This window comes from Brachyistius frenatus, unplaced genomic scaffold, assembly GCF_029030835.1.
Source record: "Brachyistius frenatus isolate BFR_SWC_R1_liver_20210118 unplaced genomic scaffold, ASM2903083v1 Contig_37, whole genome shotgun sequence".
NCBI lineage: Eukaryota > Metazoa > Chordata > Actinopteri > Embiotocidae > Brachyistius > Brachyistius frenatus.
Window position 1 is genome coordinate 570,756 of NW_027210636.1, and position 23,150 is coordinate 593,905.

General features: G+C 41.3%; 2 protein-coding genes across 2 annotated transcripts; both read left to right on the forward strand.

Moving 5' to 3' along the window:
• The first annotated feature begins 33 nt into the window (after positions 1 to 33).
• On the forward strand, positions 34 to 17,126 carry pnpla7b (patatin-like phospholipase domain containing 7b). The gene is made up of 35 exons (XM_069701511.1): positions 34 to 76; positions 1,456 to 1,499; positions 1,670 to 1,744; positions 2,013 to 2,100; positions 2,611 to 2,690; positions 2,786 to 2,880; positions 3,123 to 3,263; positions 3,828 to 3,987; positions 4,555 to 4,635; positions 4,718 to 4,846; positions 4,973 to 5,053; positions 5,137 to 5,257; positions 5,359 to 5,442; positions 5,947 to 6,014; positions 6,243 to 6,392; positions 6,494 to 6,571; positions 7,065 to 7,270; positions 7,462 to 7,593; positions 8,118 to 8,241; positions 8,356 to 8,545; positions 9,488 to 9,637; positions 10,032 to 10,095; positions 10,287 to 10,455; positions 11,021 to 11,203; positions 11,306 to 11,424; positions 11,981 to 12,137; positions 12,294 to 12,410; positions 12,904 to 12,973; positions 13,137 to 13,253; positions 13,375 to 13,523; positions 14,016 to 14,168; positions 14,327 to 14,443; positions 14,690 to 14,774; positions 14,942 to 15,072; positions 15,430 to 17,126. The coding sequence occupies exons 2-35, from the start codon at positions 1,458 to 1,460 to the stop codon at positions 15,481 to 15,483; spliced, it is 3,960 nt and encodes a 1,319-aa protein (XP_069557612.1). The 5' UTR covers positions 34 to 76; positions 1,456 to 1,457; the 3' UTR covers positions 15,484 to 17,126.
• Positions 17,127 to 18,494: 1,368 nt separating this feature from the next.
• On the forward strand, positions 18,495 to 23,026 carry LOC138622606 (leukocyte surface antigen CD53-like). Its single transcript, XM_069701501.1, has 8 exons — positions 18,495 to 18,600; positions 19,317 to 19,406; positions 20,591 to 20,779; positions 21,295 to 21,369; positions 21,452 to 21,559; positions 22,085 to 22,192; positions 22,280 to 22,363; positions 22,483 to 23,026. Exons 2-8 carry the CDS (start codon positions 19,344 to 19,346, stop codon positions 22,552 to 22,554), a joined length of 699 nt encoding a protein of 232 aa, XP_069557602.1. The 5' UTR covers positions 18,495 to 18,600; positions 19,317 to 19,343; the 3' UTR covers positions 22,555 to 23,026.
• Positions 23,027 to 23,150: the final 124 nt, after the last annotated feature.

Genomic DNA, 23,150 nt, shown 5'->3' on the forward strand with positions numbered 1-23,150 from the left:
ACGTTCATGTTGCTCTAACCGAACCGTCTTTACACTAATATTCAGACATATGCAAAAAAACTTTGGCCCAACACAGGTACGTGGGGAAACTTCTCGCTCGGTTTGCTTGTAAACCGGTTATCAGGGGATCTCGTTGCATTCGTTGTCGACTCCGTCAGACCAGACTTCGTTCAGTTTTTCGCAGGTTTTAGGAGCTCGTCCTCCTCGTTGTGCAGCGGAATGCAGCAGCGCAGTAATCAGACTAACTTCAGGTTCATGTGAGCCGATTTGAACTTTTGCTCAGTTTACAGGCAGATATTAAACGACAGAAAGGATTTTATTTATTTAATTTTAATTTTTTTTTTTTTTTTTTTTTGCTTTTACTCCCGGACTTATTCTACAAGTTCAGCAAGGAAGGAAAACAAAAACAAAAAAAGCCTCATTATGCTCCGTACTGTCGCCGATCTCCTTCAAAAAAAAAATTAATTATTAATCAACCTCTTGTTCTCACTGCCCTCCGGCAGATTAATTCGCTTCATTGGAAAGAGTTGAATAACTACAAAACAAACAAAAAAACTTTTTAATTCGGCTGCTACCTAAAACTACACAGCACCTTTTAATAATAATAAAAAAAAAGTTTTAGAAGACAAGACAAACCCAGGCTGAGTCAACATGTAAACAAGTAGACAAGTAAATAAACAACAAAGCGAGCTTTAGTGTTTTTTCCTGGACAAGCTTTGTACCTGTGTTTGTTTTTTTCCAGAGCTGTGACTGTTTATAGATGTGGGTTGGGGGGGGGGGGGGTGTACTAGTAGTGTATGAGAGCAGGAGCTGGTGCCTGGTTACAAACATTGAAACGACAGATGATCTTTAACCCAGATTTCTTGAACCTTTTTGCTCTGTGACCGTCTGCACAAGACTCCACTGGGTGCAAAGTAGAAGTACCAATACAGCAAAATAAAACAAATTTAAAAAAAATACTTCTGTGCATGGAAAAGTTTGCTTAAAAGTATACATAAATATTGGCAGCAATATATAGTTAAAAGTATTGAAGGAAAAAAGTACCAATACAGCAATGTTTAAAAAAAATACTTCTTTGCATGGAAAAGTTTGTTTACAAATAAAAATACAGGTGATTGGTATTATTATTATATACGACATAATTAGATGATTCATCGTGAGGCATCAGTGTGTCAGCGGCATCTTACCGTTGCAGCTGCTGCAGGTGGAGCTGCTTTTATATCCAGGTTAAATCTCAAAGACGGATTTCTGGGAGAGAAAAGAAGGAAAAACAAAAGTTCAGATGCACAAATCTGCTTTCAGTTTTTTGCAATCTTTTTTTTTCCTGAGAAATTGGATCATCAAAATGCAATAATGTTGGTATAAATCAGAAAAGCTTCACAATATGTTTGCAAGTAATCCTCATTTGCTTTGTTTTGTTTTTCCCATGTTGCATTATGGGTCTTTTTCACACAGCCATGGAGGAGAGCGATGAAGAGGAGAGCTGCAGCATTTCTCCGGTACGTCCAGAAGGACAGAAAAAAACATTCAGCTGACGACAAATACAATCGCAAAGAATCTGCAATACTTTTTTAAAATTTTTGTTTGTAAAAAAAAAACCAACAACAACATTGTATAATAAATTCATGTGGTTATATTTTTCACCTGTTTTCAACCTTTTGTTTTTCAGAACCTGGTTCCACTCGGTAGCGAGATCAAAGCCCGGATGGAGCGGTTCATAGAGGAAAGGATGGAGGCCAACATGGTAACCTGCTGACAAGGCACTTTTCTGATGCTTTAAACTGCAGCTATTATTATTATTATTTTTTATTTATTTTACAACTCACCTTTAAAGAAAATTAAATCCACAACAAAAGAAAAGTGTGCCCAAAAAAAAAATGCAGCATCAGCAGAACCACACGGTTGAAAAAAATAAAGTGTCTCAGGTTCAACTTTTTTCACGTGTAAAACATGAATAAACATTGAGTTTGATATCAGATGAGGATTTTTGTGTTTGTTTTTTTATCTTCCAGTGGACGGCGGTGCTGGTCGGAGCCGCGGTGGCTGTTTCTGTCGTCGGAGTCGTCGTGCTCCTCCTGTACAGAAGATACAAACGATCAAGTCAGTGCAACGATGAACCGGTTTCAGTTTATCGATATGAAGGCGTTTTACAAATGAGGTCATAATAAGCTGCTGAAAACCTTCTTTTTTTTTTTTTTTATGTCCATATTCATTTAAGAGGCAGCTCACTTTATTTACAAGACACATTTATATTCAACATTATTTCACCAAAGTGCTGCAAAACTTCAGACAGAAGTAAAATAATTCACAAAAAGGCAAATTAAGCAATAAAATACTATTAAGCCGAAGCGTCGCACGATGATAACCACGAGGAGTAATTCATAAATTACAAAATAAAATAAAAAAGCAAGTCTTTTTTTAAATAAAACATCGAAATGCAAATTAAAACGTTAAAAAAATGTGGTTTTTTTTTTTAAAACATCAAAGAAAGTAAAATATACAGACAGACCAACTAACTAACAAACAGACAGGCAGACAGACAGGCAGACAGACAGACAGACAGACAGACAGACAGACAGCTGGTCTCAGAGAGCGTGTGCTTGTTTCCAGAGGAGGCGGCCGGCGTTCCTCACTACCGCTTCAGGAAGAGAGACAAGGTGATGTTCTACGGCCGGAAGATCATGAGGAAGGTCGGTGTCCTCGCAGACGTCCCGATTCACCAGCTCCTGTTTTTCTCTGCGAGGAAACAAACACCTTCAAATATCCACGTTTGTCTGTCTTCCAGGTTCAGACGTTGTCGTCTCCTCCTGCTACAAACTCCAACTCGGCCTCGCGGCAGAGAGTGAGGAAGAGGACCAAAGTCCTGTCCATCGCTCGCAAGTGAGTCCTTTCAGTGTCACCAGAAGATAAACTTTGATCTTTATTTCATCGAAGGAGATAAACTGTAATTTTAAAGACATGAAGGATCCAGAAAACAGAAGTCAGAGACTTTGTATGACGAGAGTGTGTTTGTACGTGTGTGTGTGTGTGTGTGTGTGTGTGTGTGTGTGTGTGTGTGTGTGTGTGTGTGTGTGTGTGTGTGTGTGTGTGTGTGTGTGTGTGTGTGTGTGTGTGTGTGTTAGGATCCTGAGGATCCGCAGGGAGCCCCCCACCCTGCAGCCCAAGGAGCCCCCTCCCTGCCTGCTGGAGGCCGACCTGACGGAGTTCGACGTGCAGAGCTCCCACCTGCCCTCGGAGGTGCTCTACATGCTGAAAAATGTCAGGTCGGCAAAAACGCTTTTTAAATGCATCTAAAAACAAAAAAACAAAGACCGGTCCGGTCATTTCAGCACAGGAACTTATGACTATATTTGGGCGTTAAACAACAGGCCAAACCTCATTTCAACGACAAATCGATACGGGAGTTTTACCTTTTCCATCCACCTGTGTCTGCAGCAGAGGTTGAGGCTCCGCCCCCACAGCGAGACACAGAGATCAGAGGATAGAAACCCAGCAGAGACCTCACACTGAGCTGCAAACAAAAAAGTTGCTCAGAAATTAGGTCAATAACAGAAACACAATATTTACCAGCTGCACCGTAACAGCGGGGGGCGGAGCTATAAAGAGAGATCAAAGTTACACTGTGACTTTTCAAAATAAAAGCCCTCTGCTGTGTTTCTTTGACCACCTTCTCTGATTGGCTGCAACCGGGGTGGGTAATAAATACTGTCGATTTTTCTTTTCTTTTTTTTAACAGGCAGATCTTTAAAACAACATGACACCATAAAAACAACAACAACAACTGTAAACAGGTCTCACTGTTACATTTCCTGACCGTGTGCCTGCAGGGTGCTCGGCCACTTCGAGAAGCCGCTCTTCCTGGAGCTATGTCGTCACATGGTGCTGATCCCGCTGCACCAGGGGGAGGCGCTCTTCAGGCCCGGCGACACCGACGACAGCATCTACGTGGTCCAGGACGGCCGCCTGGAGCTGTGCATCCACGAGAGCGTAAGTAAATAACTTTTTTTTTTTTTTTTTTTTTTTTTTTGAATGACAATCACAGACTGGATATAAAAGTGGACATAGCTTATGGATCTGAAAAAAAAAAAAGTGTCCTAAACTGCAATACCACCGAGGGCCACAAGGGGTTTGGCTCCAAAGAGGCTCCATAGACTCCCATTCAACTCGTCTTTAACTCATTTTGGTGTCATTTGCTGAAGTCGCTCCTTCTAATTAGTTTTCTGGGCCATGATTGCATCATTAATAAGATATTAAGCCTCAAAATCTAATAATGATTCTTTAATCTCTTAACGTAAGGCTAGCGCTTTGGTGTCGAGCCCAATTAAGCTTTTTTTTTTATATATACTTTTAAAACGACACTGAATTTGCTTCAGCTGCGATACAGAATATAAACACAATCACTCAGATAAGTTATTATGAAACTTTCTTTTGAGTATTTACCAACATTTTTATAAAAATTTTATAAAAATGAACGTCTTAAAAGAGTTTAACGGGTTTGAATAATGTTGATCGCCACAGTACAAAAGTGTTTTTTTTTTTTTTCCTGCTTCGCAGGACGGTACTGATGCTGTGGTGAAGGAGGTGTTGCCGGGCGACAGCGTCCACAGTTTGCTCAGCATCCTGGACATCATCACCGTATGTCTTTTATTTACTGAACCCCCCCCTTCGCTCCAGACTTTGTGTATTTATCTATATATTTTATTTCTATATTTTTCAGGGCTACCCGGCTCCTTATAAGACGGTGTCCGCGCGGGCGGCCATCCCGTCCACCATCCTGCGTCTTCCGGCCGTCGCCTTTCAGTCCGTCTTTGAGAAATATCCCGAAACTCTGGTCCGTGTCATCCAGGTAAAAAGACGCGTTTGATTTATTAACTTCATACAAAAAAAAAAAAAAAAAAAAAAAAATCGTTCAATCTCGAGCATTTAACTCTACGGTGCGTATCGTCTTCGTGTTTACTTCCTGTCCCTGTAGATTATCATGGTGCGTCTCCAGAGGGTGACTTTCCTCGCGTTACACAACTACCTCGGCCTGACGACCGAGCTCTTCAACATGGTGCGGTTCTCCTCGCTAACGATCCGTCGTGAGATTTAAAACTTCGGGCTTCTTACGATGTCGCGTTGTTTTACGTGTAACAGGAGAGTCAGGCCATCTCCTTGGTGTCGGTGGCGAACGTCCTGGGCGACGCCCACCCGCACAAGGGCCTCCGCCGGCAGCCGTCCCACTCCGACGACTCGGGTCCCGAAAAGCCCGACGCAGGTCAGAGGTCGCCGCTTCGTCTCCGCATCGGCAGTATTTCACGCGTAGTCGTGGTTTTTTTTTTTCTGAAGTTGTCTGTTTTGTTTTTTTTCTACTGTAAGCTGAAAAGTCCGGCCCCACTGACGCCGCGTCCACATCCAAATGGAGGAGATCTCGCTCTCAGTCCACCCCGATGGCCGTGACGGGTAAGAACACAGGAAGTACACGGATGTCAAGGAAAATGTAAACAAACAAATAAAACTTTCATCACTGTTGAAACGGAGCCGAACAGATCACAAACACCAAATGAATGATGGAGGTCGCGTAGTAACACGTGAACATAAATTAAAAAAAACAACAACAATAGAATAAATTCACATTAAAACCGATAATGCGTTGGAGGTTTTTTGCAGCTGCACGTGATGGGAATCGTAAATGTTCAAAAACGTGTGACGTCATATTTAAAGAGCTGCTACACGAGTTGAATGCAAATCACTCACGGTGGGAAAAAATCTGCCGAGTTGACACAAAAATCTGAATTTACATTTTTTTTTTAGCCGACTAACTTTGCAGTAAAATACACTTCTTTTTTTTTTTTAAATGCTGCAGCAGTTAAACAAGCAATCAGCAGGTGAGTGTTTCTGCTCAGATTAAACCCTGATGATTTATATTATAACTGAATTTTTTGTTTTTTTTGTGTTTTTTTTCAGGCGAAATGTCCCTCAACCTCAGAGACACAGTCGCCAAAGAGGAGACGCTGACTCAGAGTCCTGTGAAGGTCTCTGGAAGAGAAACGATTATCTCTCTTACAATGTTTTTTTTTAAATCCAGATGTTGAACATCTGGGAAAATTGACCCAATCTGACACAGAAAACACAAACAGGGTTGTTGTTTTTTTTCTGTGAAATTTGCAGGATGAAAGCAGATTTGACTTTTCAGAGTAAATATAATCACATCATCATTTTATTCAGATTATTTATTATCACCTCTATTGTCGTCTCGTCAGTCGATCCTGAAGAAGAGCGTGACGATGCTGCACGCGCCGTCGGCCGTTCACCACTACAGCGACGCCGGAGGAGGAAACGTCTACCACAATAAAGTCAACGCCATTTTCCAAGCCGCCAAAAAGGATCTTCTGCAGGTCATCCAGATACAGGTGAGGCCGCGGCGAAAACAAGAGGAAGTGTCACCGAACACTACGTGTGAAGAGAAGCTGTACATACCCGACTCTCTCTCGTGTGTTTTCGGCGTCGCCAGGACCCCAATCTGCTGGAGGGGAGGGTGAATCTCCGGCAGGTCAAAGCCGGCTCCCTCATCGGTCGCCAGGGAGACCAGGTGAGTCTGAAAAAAAATTATCTTTATGTCAACCTTTTAAAACAGCACCATCGTGGTGGAAACAATCAAAACCAAAACAAAGATGCTAAAAAAGCTCCGTGCCGATGAGACGTGAAGAGTTTCTGATAAGAGGTTATATAATACTTTTAGTTTTGCTGCTAGAAAAAAATTATGATAAGTGCCCTTTTATTTAAGGGCCGATGAAAAGTTATATTCGATCTGAACCTCAGTCTGGCAGCCTCATTTTAACTCCATAAAGGAACGGATTTTTCTTTTTCTCATCTATTGTTTAACAAGAAAACCCGAAAATAAATTTAGGTGAACAAACAAGGAACCATTTTTTTAAGGTAAGGAAAACTCGTATTTAATAAAGATAACAATAATTTAAAAAAAAAAAGCATGTAGCCCTACAAATGATGTAAAACTGAACAATCATTAAAAAAAGTATTTTCCAGAGAAAACTGTCCGTGTCCTCCCTACTTCCTCCTCGCAGGACGTGAGCGTGGCGTTCGTCATCTCCGGGGTGCTCCACGTCTACCAGCGCATGATCGACCGCGAGGAGGAGAGCCTGCTGTTCGTCACGCACCCGGGGGAGATGGTGGGCCACATGGCCGTCCTCACCGGGGAGCCGCTCATCTTCACCGTGCGAGCGCACCGCGACTGCACCTTCCTCTCCATATCCAAGGCCCACTTCTACGAGTAGGAGCACTCACACACACACACACACACACACACACACACACACACACACACACACACACACACACACACACACACACACACACACACACACACACACACACACACACACACGCACACACGTGTTGCAGCCGTCGCATCGTCCCAAAAGGCGCTGACACGTGTGTTTTTTTGGGTTTTTTCTTTGCCAGGATGATGCGCGAGGAGCCCCGGGTGGTGCTGAACGTAGCTCACACGGTGGTGAAGAGGGTTTCGCCGTTCGTCAGGCAGATCGACTTCGCCCTGGACTGGATGGCGGTGGAGGCCGGCCGGGCCGTCTACAGGTACGAGGCCTCGTCGCTCCGTGGAAACTGTCATTCAATTTACAGGTAGTTGCTCCTGGCGAGGAGGTGCAAGGAGTAAAGAAAAAGAAAAGAAAAAAGTTTTGAACAAAATTACCGTCGTATAGCATGTCGTCCAAGATATATATATATATATATATATATATATATATATATATATAATGTCATAGTATAGCATGTCGTCCAAGATATATATATATATAAAAAAAAGTCATACTATAGCGTGTTATCCAGAATATCAAAATAATGTCATAGTATAGCATGTCGTCCAAAATATTAATAAAAAGTAATAGTATGTAGTATGTGGTCCAAATTGTTTAAAAAAAATTCATGCTATAGTATGTCATCCAAAATATATTTAAAAAAAAATTGATATCATGGCAGCAACACGATAAACTTGGAAGAATGAAAAATGTTCTAAACGTAAGAATGAAAAAGAAATTATAAGAACATAAAATCCTACTTGTCTGTTGTCGATTGTCTCTGGTCGTCCGAATCGTTTCCAGGCAGGGCGACAAGTCGGACAGCACCTTCATCGTCCTCAGCGGCCGCCTGCGCTCCGTCATCGCCAAGGACAACGGGAAGAAGGAGCTGGCCGGAGAGTACGGCCGCGGCGACCTGATCGGCGTGGTGAGTCGTCGGTGTCCCGTGTTGGGAAAAAATGAGTTCTTAGAAACAGACGTACAGAGAGAAGAACCTTTTTTTGCTTTGTGGATTTATTTTTGTATTTTATTTTGGAACCAGGTCGAGGCTCTGACCCACATGAACCGGGCCACCACCGTCCACGCCGTCAGGGACTCGGAGCTGGCCAAGCTCCCCGAGGGGGCTCTGAACTCCATCAAGAGGAGGTACCCTCAGGTCGTCACCAGGCTGATCCACCTGCTGGGGCAGAAGATCCTGGGCAACATGCAGCAGGTCAACGGACCTCTGGCTGGTAAAAAACAAACAAACAGAAAGTCAAAACAAACCACTTAAATGCAAAGAAATCCAAGAAATTTAAAAAGCTACATGTTCGGTTGTGAGTTTATCAGACCAGAATCTGATTTTAGGAAGTTGGCATAGAATAGATCAGGAAACGACATAAATTACAGCTAAAAAAACAAACAAAAATGACTGAAAACAGATGTTTTTCCATAGAAATGATGCTGTTAAATATTACATTTTTGAGGGGAAGAAACAATATTAGAAATTTAAAATAAATTCAAGGCTGCCTGGAGTTATTTCTGTCACTTTTCTCTTTTTGTGGAGGAGAACAAACCTATTTTGATTTATTCTTCTTTATTTATTCTTATATAAAAAAATTAAAAAAAAATTGAGGAAACAAAATGGCATCGAAAAAATGTCATGAGAACTATTGAAATAAATCAAAACAATCTGCAATAACTGATTTGTTTTAAGCAGAAAACACAGAAGGGTCTCATTAAGGAAGTTAAATAATACCAGCTAAGTTTTTTTAACTATATATTTATATATCTATAATTTAAGCTATTTATTTATATATCTATAAATTAAACTCTATTTATTTATTTATATATCTATGAATTAAGCTTATTAAAGCTAGCTGGTAGCTTCAGTCAAAGTTTATCCGCAAATTTTTCTCTTTTTATGAAATAAAACATAAATTTTGATGCTCCAAAATGCTTTATTTTTTTAAATAATTTTTTAATACCACACAAATGATACGATAACTAAATTTTAAAATCACATTTAAATGTGGTTGCATGCTTCACGTGAAGTCTGTCGTCAAACTGGAACTGGAAAACACTATAAACGATACACACAGGAGATTATATTGCTATAGATATATATATATATATATATATATATATATATATATTTATAAAAATATCCAGTGACAGAAGTTTTCCACTTTCAGCTCGTGGTCTGGGTCTCCACACGCCCACCAGTAAGTGGGACGTCGGTAACCCCGCCTCCAACCTGTCCACCGTGGCCATCCTGCCCGTGTCCGAGGAGGTTCCCCTCACCGCCTTCACTCTGGAGCTGCATCACGCACTCAGCGGCATCGGTACACACACACACACACACACACACACACACACACACACACACACACACACACACACACACACACACACACACACACACACACACACACACACACACACACACACACGTTGAAAAGGAAAAAAAATCATTATATTTCAGGTTACTTTCCATTAGAAAATCAAAAATTTATTTGGTTTCAGTCAAATATATTTTTGAAAAAAAAATAGGACGTAGAGAACATTTTATTTCTATTAACCCAGAAAGCATAACGGTGTTCTTAAATTAGTAAATTGTGTGCAGGAGTCTGCAAGAAGAAGAAATGAATGTTTGTGTACACGATGTGTTTTTAGGGGCTATTTGAGGATATAAAATGTTGTTCATGTGTTTTGTGTTTTGTTTTTACCCTCCTGCAGGTCCCACCCTCCTCCTGACCAGTGATAGCATCAAACAGAGGCTGGGCGCCGCTGCTCTGGACAGGTAGGTGATTGATTGATGGACAAGTTCCCCCCTTTTTTTAAATTTTTTTTTTAAAAAATTATTTTTTAGGATGCAAGAAATATATGAATCATGGAGGTAGAAATATTGTGTCGGCAGTTTATGACAAAAAAAAAAAGAAGTACGAGAGGGTTTTAATCGATTTCTTTGAAATCGTCTTTTTTTTTTTAAAGCGTCCATGAGTACCGTTTGTCCAGCTGGCTCGGCCAGCAGGAGGACATCCACCGCATCGTCCTCTACCAGTCGGACGGCAGCCTCACGCCGTGGACGCAGCGCTGCATCCGCCAGGCCGACTGCATCGTCATCGTGGGACTCGGCGAGCGGGAGCCGGCCGTGGGGGAGGTCGGTGGAAACACCCAAACCTCTTCGGCTGCACAATTTAATATTTGTTCTCAAAACAGAAAACACACAGAAAGACCTCATTAAGGAAGTTAAATAAGACCAGCTCGTTTTTATGACTATATATTTATTTATCAACAAATTAAACTCTATATTCATATATATCTATAAATTAGGCTTATTATTATATATTTATTTATCAATAAATTAAACTCACTTTATATTTATATAATAATAAATTAAACTCACTTTATATTTGTACAATAATAAATTAAACTATATATTCATATAATAATAAATTAAACTCACTTCCTATTTATATCAAATAAGTTAAACTCACTATATATTTATATAATAATAAATTAAACTCACTATATATTTATATTATAATTAATTAAACTCACTTTATATTTATATCATAATAAATTACACTAACTATATATTTATATAATTAATTAAACTCACTTTATATTTATATAATAATAAATTAAACTCCTATTTATATAAAATAAGTTAAACTCACTATATATGTATATAATAATAAATTAAAGTCGCTATATATCATCAGCTGGAGCGGATGCTGGAGGGCAGCGCCGTGCGGGCCCAGAAGCAGCTGGTTCTGCTGCACCGGGAGGACGGCCCGCCGCCCACAGGGACGGCCGAGTGGCTGAACATGCGGAGCTGGATCTCCCGGCACCACCACCTCTCCTGCCCCCGCCGGGTGTTCTCCAGGAGGAGCCTGCCCAAACTGGTGCTGACCTCCGAACGGGCTTCTTTTCTTTTTTTTAATGGGGCGGTTCTGAAAACCGGGTCATCTTTAAGGCTTCGTTTCTACTTCCTGTGTGTTTCTCAGAGGGAGCTGTACGAGCGCGTGTTCGAAAAGAGTCCGGATCGTCACTCCGACTTCTCCCGTCTGGCCCGGATCCTGACGGGAAACACCATCGCGCTGGTGCTGGGCGGAGGCGGCGCCAGGTACGGCCGCTCCGGCGCGCAACCTGCGGGACCGTCGTCATCTTTTGTTTGTTTGTTTGTTTTGTGTTGTTTTGGGATTTAACGACTGTGTTTCTCTTCCTCGCTGCTCCGGCTTTGACCCGGAGCTCCGCCAAGGTAGGGAACCGTGTTCCCCTCAGGTCGCGAGATTGGATCGGCGGGAGGGACGCTCTGCCGGTGGTTGGGATGTTAACATCGGGAGGGTTTAAGGAACGGGTTTGTTTTAATAATCAGACCGGCGTCAGGTCTCTCATGACCACGCCCCTTCCTTGGAGAAAACTTGGGAGACTTTTCTCGAAAACTTTAATTAAAAAAAATAAAAAATAACGCCCAGCTGAAGAGTTGCGTAGTTCGTTGCACCAACGATAAAGTCCAAAAAGGACATGTCCTCCGTCCGGTCCGATCAAGCACCAAAAAAACAAAACGTTCCCGTAGTCCCGTAGATGGAGTCCACGTAGAAAAAAACCTCAGAGTTCGTCGACTCGTTCAAAATGAAGACTTTTACTGGTATTTTAAACGAGATGCTTCGTGTTTCCAGAGGCTGCTCTCAGGTGGGCATCCTGCGGGCGCTGAACGAGGCCGGGATCCCCGTGGACATGGTGGGCGGCACCTCCATCGGATCCTTCATGGGGGCGCTGTACGCCGAGGAGAAGAGCAACAGTCGGATGAGGGTCCGCGCTCGAGAGTGGGCGATGGTGCGTTCACAAAACTCCTTTTTAGTTTTCATTTCGCAGATTTCTGTTCCCGACTGTTTTTTTTTTTTTTTAGAGGAAAACTTTCAAATTTATCAACGCTTTTGCTCACCTCACCATTTAAAAAAAAAATTTTTAACTTCCTTTTTATTTTCTCAGGATATGACTTCTTACTTCAAGAAGATCCTGGATCTGACCTACCCCGTCACCTCCATGTTTTCCGGCGCCTCCTTTAACTCCAGCCTCAGCTTCGTCTTCAAGGACAAACAGATCGAGGCGAGTCTTTTAAAACGAGTTTAAAAAAAAAACAACGAGATGAAAATTAAAAAAAAAACAGCGAGGCAGAAGGATTTTTATACGAAGAAAATTTGTAGTTGGGAGAATAAACTGAATATTTCAAATATAAAGTAGAAATGTCGAGAAATAATAAAGGAAATATTGGTAATCACGTAGAAATGTCAAGAATAAAGATTAAATGTTAAAAAAAAGTCAAAAGTCTGGAAGAAAATCTAAATGTACAGTCAAATACCATTTCGATAATAAAATTGAATTTAAAGTCAAATTTAAGTTCATCCTGGTATCAAACCACCTGACAACAATTGGTGGATGTTTAATTAACTCTCATAATTCAGATAAAATGCTCCGTTATAACTACTCAACACACATCCACTAATTAAAGCCAGAACAGCTGCATGAAATACACATTTTTACATTTTGTTTTATTTATATTTTCTGTTGTTTTTTTTTAATTATTATTATTATTATTTAGGACCTTTGGTTGCCGTACTTCAACATCACGACCGACATCACGGCTTCCTCCATGAGAGCTCACACCGACGGTGAGGTCGAACCATCGCCTATTTTTTTTAATTTAATTATTTTTCAAACATTCATCTCCTTCGATAAAACGATAAACAGCTCCTTCCTTTAATAACGGGTGATGTTATTTTAATTTTATTTTTTTTGCTGACCTGTGTTTTTTTTTGGTTCTTCCGTGTCCAGGTTCGTTGTGGCGGTACGTCCGAGCCAGCATGTCTCTGTCCGGCTACCTGCCGCCTCTCTGCGATCCCAAAGACGGACACTTGCTGATGGACGGCGGATACATCAACAACCTGCCGGGTGAGAAAACACCTTTTTAATATGAAATATTCTGAAGACCATCTACGAATTATGAAGGCTTTAAAAAAAAAGGGTTTTTTTTTGTTTTTTTTTTGTCCTCCTGTCTCTCGCCGGTTCGTAGCCGACGTGGCTCGCTCGATGGGAGCCAAAGTCGTGATCGCCATCGACGTCGGGAGCCGGGACGAAACCGATCTGACCAACTACGGCGACTCTCTGAACGGCTGGTGGCTCCTGTGGAAGAGATTAAACCCGCTGGCCGACAAAGTCAAGGTACGTCCGACTTCGGGCGACGTGCGTTGTCGTGGCGATTTATCTATTTTTCCGAGAGGCGTTTTGACGAAATGTCGGCGAGCGGTCCGGATTCGCAAAGATTCGCAACTCGGAGAATAAACTGGAAATGTCAAATATTAAAGTCGAAATGTCAAGAAAGTCAAGGAAATATGTGGAGAAATAATAAAGGAAATATCGGTAAGAATGTGGAAATATCAAGATGAAGATTAAACGTAAGTCGAAATGTTGACAATACAGTCAAAATCCCATTTAGATCATCAATTTGAATTTAACGTCAAATTCAAGTTCATCCTGGTATCAAACCACCCGACAACGTCTGAAGGATGTTTGATTAAATTCTTATAATTTAGATGAAATGCTCCGTCGTAGCATCGAATACGCAATTTGTACATTTCGTCACGGATCTCCGACTGCGTTGCCGCGGCGATTTTATCTCTGAACTTCCGAGTTCCCCGGTTGTTCCCGCTGCAGGTTCTGGACATGGCGGAGATCCAGACCCGGCTGGCGTACGTGTGCTGCGTGCGGCAGCTGGAGTCGGTCCGAGACAGCGAGTACTGCGAGTACATCCGGCCGCCCATCGACCGCTTCGGCACGCTGGACTTCGGCAAGTTCGACGAGATCGCCGTGAGCTGCCGCCCGCTTCGTTTTTCCTTTTCTTTTCTTTTCTTTTCTTTTCTTTTCTTTTCTTTTCTTTTCTTTCTTTTCTTTTCTTTTCTTTTCTTTTCTTTCGCGTCTTCCTCGAAACTTCCCGTCTTTGACTCTCTTCGGCGTTTCGCCCGCAGGAGGTGGGATACCAGCACGGGAAGACGCTGTTCGACGTGTGGCAGCGCAGCGGCGTGGTGGACAGCATGCTGAAGGACCGACACCAGGAGGAGTTCCACAAGACCAAGACCGGCCACGTGAGTGCAAACAACAACAACAACAACAAAAACAACAAACTCCTCTCGCCACTAGGGGGCTCCCTCAATGCAAACGATACAAAATCAATCCCAAAAAAACAAACTACGACATTCAAGGCGTGTCGTTTGTTTTTCGGAGCTTTCGGAGCCAATCGGAGCGAGTCGGCGATCCTTAAAGAGACAGGCGCCGAATTTTTTAATCTATTTTTATATATATATTTAAGCGAAGCTTACGTGTCTCTCCAGGTGGTCACGTGTCCCAACGCCTCCTTCACCGACCTGGCGGAGATCGTGTCGAGAATCGAACCCGTGAAGACCGCCGTGATCGAGGGTGAGTTCACGGGTCACAAATACCGACCTGCTGTTATTTTTATTTTATTTTATTTTGTAGTATTAAGATGAAATCCAGGTTTTTAAAGAACCATTTAAAAAAAAAAAAAAAAAAAAAAACTCTCATTTGTTTTTTTTATTTGTTTTTTTCAAAAACGGGGAATGCAGAGGAACCGTCTGACGAGTACCAGACCGACTACGACGAGGAGGCGGTGGAAAGCGCGCTGTCCGACTTCGAGGCGTTCACCGCCGGCAGCGAGCAAACGGAGGGAGAGGAGACGGCGGACACCGCGGAAACCGTGAGTATCGATCCGACGATCGCATCCGATGAATTATAGAAACAAAAGAGTGTAAAAGTAAAATGATTGTCGGCCCTCGACCGACAGTTCGTGTCTCGGATCTCTACGCTGTCCTTTTCTCTCTCTGCTCTCCCCTCAAACCCAAACCGGTCCAGGCAGACAGGCTCCGCCCACATCTGAGTCCGGTTCTGTTTGGAGGTTTTTCTTATTGTTAAAAGAGAGTTGTTGAGTTGTCGGGTTTCTCTACGATTTTGTAAAGTTAAAGGACTTTAACGTGTTAAAGTTCCATGAATATATAAATAAAATTGAATTGAAAAAACGATGATGATCTTTTTTTTTTTTTTTTTTTTTTTACAGGACGAGGAAATCCAGATCAGAGTCGGACGCCGGCAGACGAAGAAGAACCCGTGAAGTTTTTTCGGGCGTCGGCGTGTCGGAGCCGGCGATCGAGGACCTCGGCGCCGATCCGACGGGTACCTCCGCTCCAGCAGGGGTCGCCGCTGGACTCGGCGCTCGAGAGGCTTCAGCTGCTTCCAGCCGGCGATCAGCCGATCTGACCGGGCCTGAACGTCACCGGCTGCACCGTCCGCTCGCAGCACCAATCTCATCTCGCAGTATTTTTTTTTTCTCACAAAATGCACTGCAGCACTATTTCAGCAACGATATTTGACTTTCACGCAAAGCGCCACTTTCTCCGGCGCGTCGTCCGCTCGCAATGTTTACAACTTCAGACAGGAAGTACACGCACGGTCGTCGCCCTTTTATTCTCGTCCGGTAACGAAAGGATTTCTGCGCGGCATCCGTGCGACAAATAAAACTGTGAACGCAATAAATGTTTTTTTCATACGTTGCAAAAAAAAAAAAAAAAAATCTATCAAATTTAAATGTCTGCATTTATCGCGAATTTTTTTTTTTTTTTTTTTTTTTTTAAATCAGCTGTCGTCCCAGTTTGATGCCATATTTCACGTCGCCACTTTTTAATGTATTTTTTTTTGCGTCCTCCGGCTCACCTCGTCGGGACGTTTAATTGACATCATTTATTCCAGCTGTGATTTTTTTCAACGAGTCAAACTGTCTGCTGGAAAAAAAGAAAAAGAAAAAGGCCTGTTAAGCTGCTCTCAACTGGAAATAGATTAAATCTAAAATTTAGAGCTCCAGAAACGAGGTATTAAACCTCCTGTGAGTTTAAAACTATAAAGTACGCCGCAAACACTTGCTGCAGGACGACCGGCGTTAACGTTGGTATGAAACTGTCTCGGTTGGTGCTAGATCGGATCAGCCAGAGGGACGCTTAAAGTCTACTTTGCTGTGATTGGCTGTCAAGTCGTATTTGGACGAGCGAAGGCAGGGGTGGACCTGAGAGCCTGAGGACACTATGCCCCGCCCACCTATACTGGAAACCTGACTGCACCCCAAGGCCCTGTCAATCAAACCAGACACCCCTCCCCCCACACTCCTCTTCCACAAATATACCACTAGCTGAGGCCTGATATTTAATTAAAGCTGGAATTATTTCCAGAAGGAAACTGATCCGAAAGAGGGATGATTTTTCTTTATGATAAAAAAAGTTGAAAACATCTACTGACTTTGTATTTCAGGAGAGAACTTGAGTATATTTGAGTCTATTGGAGAACCCCTCCTCCCCCCAGTGGCCCATCAGTGGTATTGCACTTTAAAAAAGGTCCTTCAGCATTGGCTTCACTTTTTCAGACCCGCTGACTACCATAATTTGTTTTTTATTTATTTACCGTCTGTAGTCATGACAACCAAAATCACCATCGAAAAGCGTCCCTCCCACTGATCCAATCTAGCGCCGGCGGTTTGACTCGCGGCGGCAGCGAAAACGAGCTTCAAGGGACGTCGTGCAAAGCGAGAGGCCTCGCGTCTTTTTCAGACGTCCTGTATTTACAGCAGATGTCAGTGTCGTTATTAAACTTAGTTAATGGATTTGTTTGTATTTACAGTATTACTGAACCGTGTTTTCATGTGATTTAGAGCTCAACCACCCAACATGATGTCCTTTTTAATCACTACGTTTAATCTGCTGCTGCCGTGGTTACGACTTGAAGAGTTAAAGAGTAGAAACGCTAACCTGACCGCCGTGTTTTTAGTGTTTAATGAAGCTGATGTCGAAGGTTTATAAGGAATAGTTACCGAAAGTCCAGATTTTGTGTGTGTGACTAATTTAATGTTGAATCCTCAAACAGAACGACGTGGAACGATTGAGAATATTTAGTGTGTTGGTGACAGTAACGTGTGCACTATTAGTTGGAAAATGTTTCTTTAACGTGTGCTGATGTGAAAACCAAAACAAACCGAAGGTTTGATTTTTCTCTGTGGAATCTGAAACGGTCACTTTTGTTTAAAAATAAAAAAAAAACAGTTTCTGTAAAAGTTGTTTAAAAAAAAAAGTCTGTTGTCAGGTCGTGATCGGTGATAAGATAAGATTTGATACGATAAAATAAGATATGATTTGATATGATGTATGATCAGATAATAATAAGCAACAGGATAGCCTCGGGTTCATTTCAGGTACTTTATTTACTACATTTTTTAATTATTAAGGTTAAGTAGCTAATTATTAACTACCAATGTTAAACCAAACCAAACCAAAGTGTAACACAGAAGCTGAAATTAACCACTGAATAAACTAACATTATAATTCATTTTACAGTGTACATTATTTTAGGCTGTTTTTTTTTTTTTAGCTTTAATATATACTCACAACTTATGTTGTGTCTGTAAATATTTTCTGAAGATTTTGAGTTAAGATAAAAACACAATCTGTGTATTTATATCTATTTATTGACATTTTCTGGCTATATCATGAATGAAATGTGCCTTAATAAATAATAATTTAAGGCACATTTCATTCATGATATTTAGACGCAGTGTAATTATAACAATAATAATAACATAACATACAATAACACGTCTACATACAGTCTATTAAATCTTCTTCCTGTCGCATTGAACTGCGTGCAGACGGGATTCTAGTGGCTCACTGGCGCCACCTGGTGGTGTAACCTGGTGGTGTAGGGAGGTATCACAAGACAGGATGCAGCCAGCTCAGAGACATCAAAAACATCCAACACTCATTTCTTCTCATTCTCAGAATCATTTTAGCTCAATTTTAAACTACAAATCTCACAAATCCCACCTTTAAAATGATTAAGGTTTTATCGTCTCTGGTTCTGGCACAACACTTCAAACATTTTGCTTTTATGTCTTTTCATGAGGGTTTTTCCTCAGCCACTCACCACTTTTTTTTTAAATTTCTGAATGTTTTGTCTAAATATAATCACAGATGTGCGTCCTCTGACCCGTGAAGCTACCTGCCACCCCCCCGCTGCACTTTCTCAGTCATGCAATTTTCCATGTTGCTGATGTAGTGAAAGAGGAAGTGACACTTTGCTGCTGCTGAACAGTCCACAGCGTGACAAGTAGGGGAAGTGTGAACAGCAGCGAGCTTCACTCAACACAAGTCTGTAAAACAGAGACGAGCGCAAACCAATTTCTACTGAGCAGGTAGGAAGCAAAACTTGATTTACTTACTTTTATTCGACTATCTTAATGTTTGAGATGTGATGTGGTGAAAATTCATTCTTGATCATAGAAATGTTGATGTTAAAACTCCAGATATTTCAAAGAAAAGTTAAAGAGTTGAAAAAAAACCCAAAAGTGAATCCAAATTGTTCAGTCGTCAATCTGAAAACATAAAATATGTAAAAATGTGAAAACAAAATGTCGTTTTGGAGCTTTAAATGCCTAAAAAAATACATCAAATATGATCAAAATGACATGTAATCCTGACATCAATCTTTATTAATCGTTCTTCTAGTAAATATTTGTTACAAAAAGTAATAACGGGATGATTTTTGTTGTTTTTTATGGATGGGAGATTTTCTTTTACCCAGAAGTGCGCAATTTATATTTCGAGGCAACTGTGTGGGTTTCTACAGTAAACCAGCCAGCTTGTTGTGTAACCAGAAGAAAAAAAACCAAACTTGCTGAATCGTGAAGTGTTTGTCGAGTTTGCTCAAGAGAAAATAAAATGTTGTTCTGCTTGTAAACTGAGGAAATGCAGGAAGCGAGACGTTTTGTCAGCTTGATAACAAACAGGAAACGTAACGAGTTCCAATCAAAGAACAACAGACAACAATAATGATAATAAAAGATGCTTCTGGGTGTTCCTCGGTTCGGCGCAGATTAAATATAATATCTGGATTGTTTTGTTGTTGCAGAGTCTGATTCGTCGTCGGAGCTCCACGATGGCTCAAGGATGCCTCAAGTGTTTGAAGTACACCATGTGTGTCGCCAACTTGCTGTGCTTCGTACGTATCGCCTCGTCCACCCGGCGTCACACTCGTCAGCATCTGTTGAGTTAGGAGATAAAAGATCAACTCAAAACTATGTCTTAACAAACTTAGATATTATTTACAAAGAGACAAATCACATCTTTATATCAGTCGAAGTGCACAATGTTCAAGGAATGTTTTCAGCATTTGCTTTTGCTTTTGTTTTGACCCCCCGAAGATGTTCGTGGAGAGTTCTCTTAAAAAAAATAATAATAAATAATAATAAAAAAAGACTTTGAAGAAAGTTACCGCAAATTATTTGTACAATATTTTCTGAAATAATGGCATTCTGGAAACATGAAAAAAAAAGAAAGAAAGAAAGGAAATGAATCCTAAACAACATCAAGAATAATGATTCAATGCGTGTCCTGCTGCCAGTTTAAATTGTTTTTATAAATTATTTTAAAAAAAGAAACAAAATAGGTTTAAGACATAAACATCAATTATAAAGTTTGATTCAGATGAAGAAACTGATCATTTTCAGCTGTTTGAGTGAGAATTAAACACTTTGAACAAAGAACAGCTTTTGTTTTATTTTGTTAACTAAACGTAGTAAAGTAAAACTATTTAAAGTACACTGTAAAAACTGCATCTTATACTGTATGTCTGGAATAATTAACTACAAGTGACTTTAGACATTTGAATGATCAGTATATTGAGTAAAAATATTTGGTATTATTAACATTATTCTTTCAAATTAACTTTTATTATCGTAGTCTGTTTAATCCAATAAATTTGTCTGCTTCAACTTCAAATATCGAGTTCAGCTGATTAAATATCTGTCGGATGGTTTACTCGACTCCTTAAATGAGGTTAAACCGACACAGCTGTCGGTAAATGTCCTGAGGCCGCTCGATGTCGGACGATCTCGTCTCTCATTGGAATTGAAAACGTGAAGATTCACTTCCTTATTTTGTGAGCTAAGAAATTCATACAAGATATTTGAGTCTCTTCAACTCAAAGTGACTCAGCGGAATAAAAACTTTAAAGTGGAACAAACAGACATTTAAGTTTACTGAAGTTTGTCGCTTTAAAATTAGACGTACTGGAGGGAAGTACTCCGCTACACCACCAGAGGGGTGTGTGGGGGGGCGCTGCCTTTGAGCAAGGCACCGAGCAGCTCTTTACTTGTTGTGTACCCCCCCCCCCCTCCCGGACAGATATGCGGCGCGGTGGTGCTCGGCTTCGGCGTGTACATGACGTTGAACTTCAAGTTCGCGGCGCTCACCCCGACCCTGGCCAGCTTCAACCTGGCCAACATGCTGCTGATCAGCGGCATCGTCATCACCTGCGTGTCCTTCCTCGGCTTCCTCGGCGCCCTCAAGGAGAACCGCTGCCTCCTGCTGACGGTAACACACACACACACACACACACACACACACACACACACACACACACACACACACACACACACACACACACACACACACACACACACACTGGACAGACATATTTCTGCAGGTTTTTCTTTACATTTTTCTTGACTTGATTTTTTTTTTTATGCAATTAAACTGAACCAATAATGGAGGCAAAAACCTGCACCACGAAATCAGAACCATCACATGAAGGGTTGAACACCACAAGGAAAGCAAAACCGTTGAGGTTTGGGTGAACTTGGGTGAACCCTTTAAAGAATATTTGACCACCGTCGCAAAAACCATATCCACTACTCGTTTTTTTAAGTTCTCCTTTTTCCAAGTATGGTTGAGATAATTCAGTTGTTTGTTTAACAGCTCGATCAACATATTTAATACAATATTATTCCCGATAAGAATCGCGAAACAAAATTAGCTGAAATGATCCTTTATTTCGTTTTTTTTGGGGGTTTCAACGTTTAAAAACTCCAGTAAAACTCTGTTGACAGTATTTCCTGCTGCTCTTCGTCCTGATGCTGGTGGAGCTGACGGCGGCGTGCCTGCTGCTCGTGTACGAGAAGGAGGTAAGCCCTAACGCTCTGGGGGGGGGGGGGGTAACAACGGGAACGTATGGATTACGTATATAACCTGCGAAACTCACCTTAGATTGGCGAACTGGTGAAGAAGGACCTCGTCAACGGTTTGAAAGTAGCAAACAACCCGAACACAACCGACACAAATGTGGAAAGAGACTGGGATGTGGTTCAGCAGAAAGTGAGTACTACAAGGCTTGTTTATTTTATTTATTTTTATTTTTTTTATCCGCTACCGTTTGCTCTGAAACACTTCCTGTATCTTGTTTTCAAAATAAAAGCCCCGTGGGCATTTTGAGTAGACATGAAGTTGGGAAATGAACGGGTCATTTGAGTCATTTTCTGAACGCGTCATTTCCCAACGAGGCTTTAAAACCCGGTTGTGGCCGTATAAAAGCTCCTCCCCAGCGTTGCCCAAATACGGTCACGTCCGCCTCCAAAATAGAAAGACGGCGACGCCCCAAAACGCCAAAATTAGACGGGTGACGTCGCGTTTGATTGACAATCATACTTTAATGAGTCACCAAAAAAAAAAAAAAAAAAGAAGTAAAAAATGGTCAGGTTCTCACGTTGACTTTACTAAATTATTAAAATATCACGGCTTCATTCTCCGCCGTCGTATGTACAACTTAGAAATGAGCAACGCGGCGCGTCGCAGACGTCGAGATGTCCACGTTTTATTTTGTTTTCCTCCGGTTTGTTTCAGCTTCAGTGCTGCGGAGTGAATAATGAGACAGACTGGAAACCTAAGCCGCCGCCGCCGTCCTGCTGCGCGGCCGATTGCGACCTCCCGAAGCCCAAGTACTGGAAAAAGGTATCGAAAATGGCTTTTTCTTTTTCTTTCTTTCTCTTCCGTCGACGTTTTTTTTTTTAATGTCAAACGAACACTTCGTTTTTGCAGGGCTGTTTGATAACGTTGCAGAATTTCTTTGAGGATAATTTCCTGACCACCGGGATTTCCGTCATCGTCCTCTGCATTATCGAGGTAAGCTGATGGAAAGTTGTGAATAGAGGGCAAAAACAAAAAACAAACAAAAAGAAAAAGTTTGCCTATTTTATAACCGTATTTATAACGACATTTTGTGTGTTGTTTCCCCTCTCCAGGTCTTGGGGATGTGCTTCGCCATGACACTCTTCTGCCACATTAGTAGATCCGGACTGGGCTACAAGTTATAAACGTAATTCTCTTTTAAAACGGTGTTACCGTCGTATTTTAGACTTCACATCATTGTACAGTTTTGGCCTTTTAAAGTGCGCAGAAAGGAAAGAAAAAGGCTTCGACATGCGAGGCGAACAAAGTATTTTCTAACCACAACAATGACTTCTGAGCAAAGTGGTTATCACGGTTAAATTTGTGCACGAAAAACATTTCTCATGCGGATGAAAATAACCAACATCTTGTTGACTTTTGCACTCTCGGCCTTCTCCGGTGTTATTTCAGTTCGTGAAGCGGGCGTGGTTTTCAAGACGACAGTTTATCTGACTTTCTCTACGTGGTACCTTTTCTTATCTTTTTAATTTTATTTTCAAAAAGAGAAATATGGTCAAATTGTTTCTGTAAAATATACTACTATATGCTAAAAACCAAACCAGTCACCGACAACAGATCTGAAAATGCACCAATAAAAGGTTTTGTTTATGATACCAACGCCGAGTCGAATCGTCCCTTTGAAAAGATTTTTTGTGCTGCTACATCGACACTTCCTGCTTCTGCAGTTCACTGCCTTAAAAATAACCACTTCCTCTTTTGACCTCATTCAACCCTTCAATTC

Excerpts from the sequence above, each read along its gene's own strand:
- pnpla7b (XM_069701511.1), top strand. The coding sequence starts at position 1,458 with ATGGAGGAGAGCGATGAAGAGGAGAGCTGCAGCATTTCTCCG. Across the intron at positions 5,258-5,358 it reads TCCCGAAAAGCCCGACGCAG|CTGAAAAGTCCGGCCCCACT; the intron begins GTCAGAGGTCGC and ends TTCTACTGTAAG. Across the intron at positions 6,015-6,242 it reads TGACTCAGAGTCCTGTGAAG|TCGATCCTGAAGAAGAGCGT; the intron begins GTCTCTGGAAGA and ends TCGTCTCGTCAG.
- LOC138622606 (XM_069701501.1), top strand. The coding sequence starts at position 19,344 with ATGGCTCAAGGATGCCTCAAGTGTTTGAAGTACACCATGTGTGTCGCC. Across the intron at positions 20,780-21,294 it reads ACCGCTGCCTCCTGCTGACG|TATTTCCTGCTGCTCTTCGT; the intron begins GTAACACACACA and ends CTCTGTTGACAG. Across the intron at positions 22,364-22,482 it reads TCGTCCTCTGCATTATCGAG|GTCTTGGGGATGTGCTTCGC; the intron begins GTAAGCTGATGG and ends TCCCCTCTCCAG.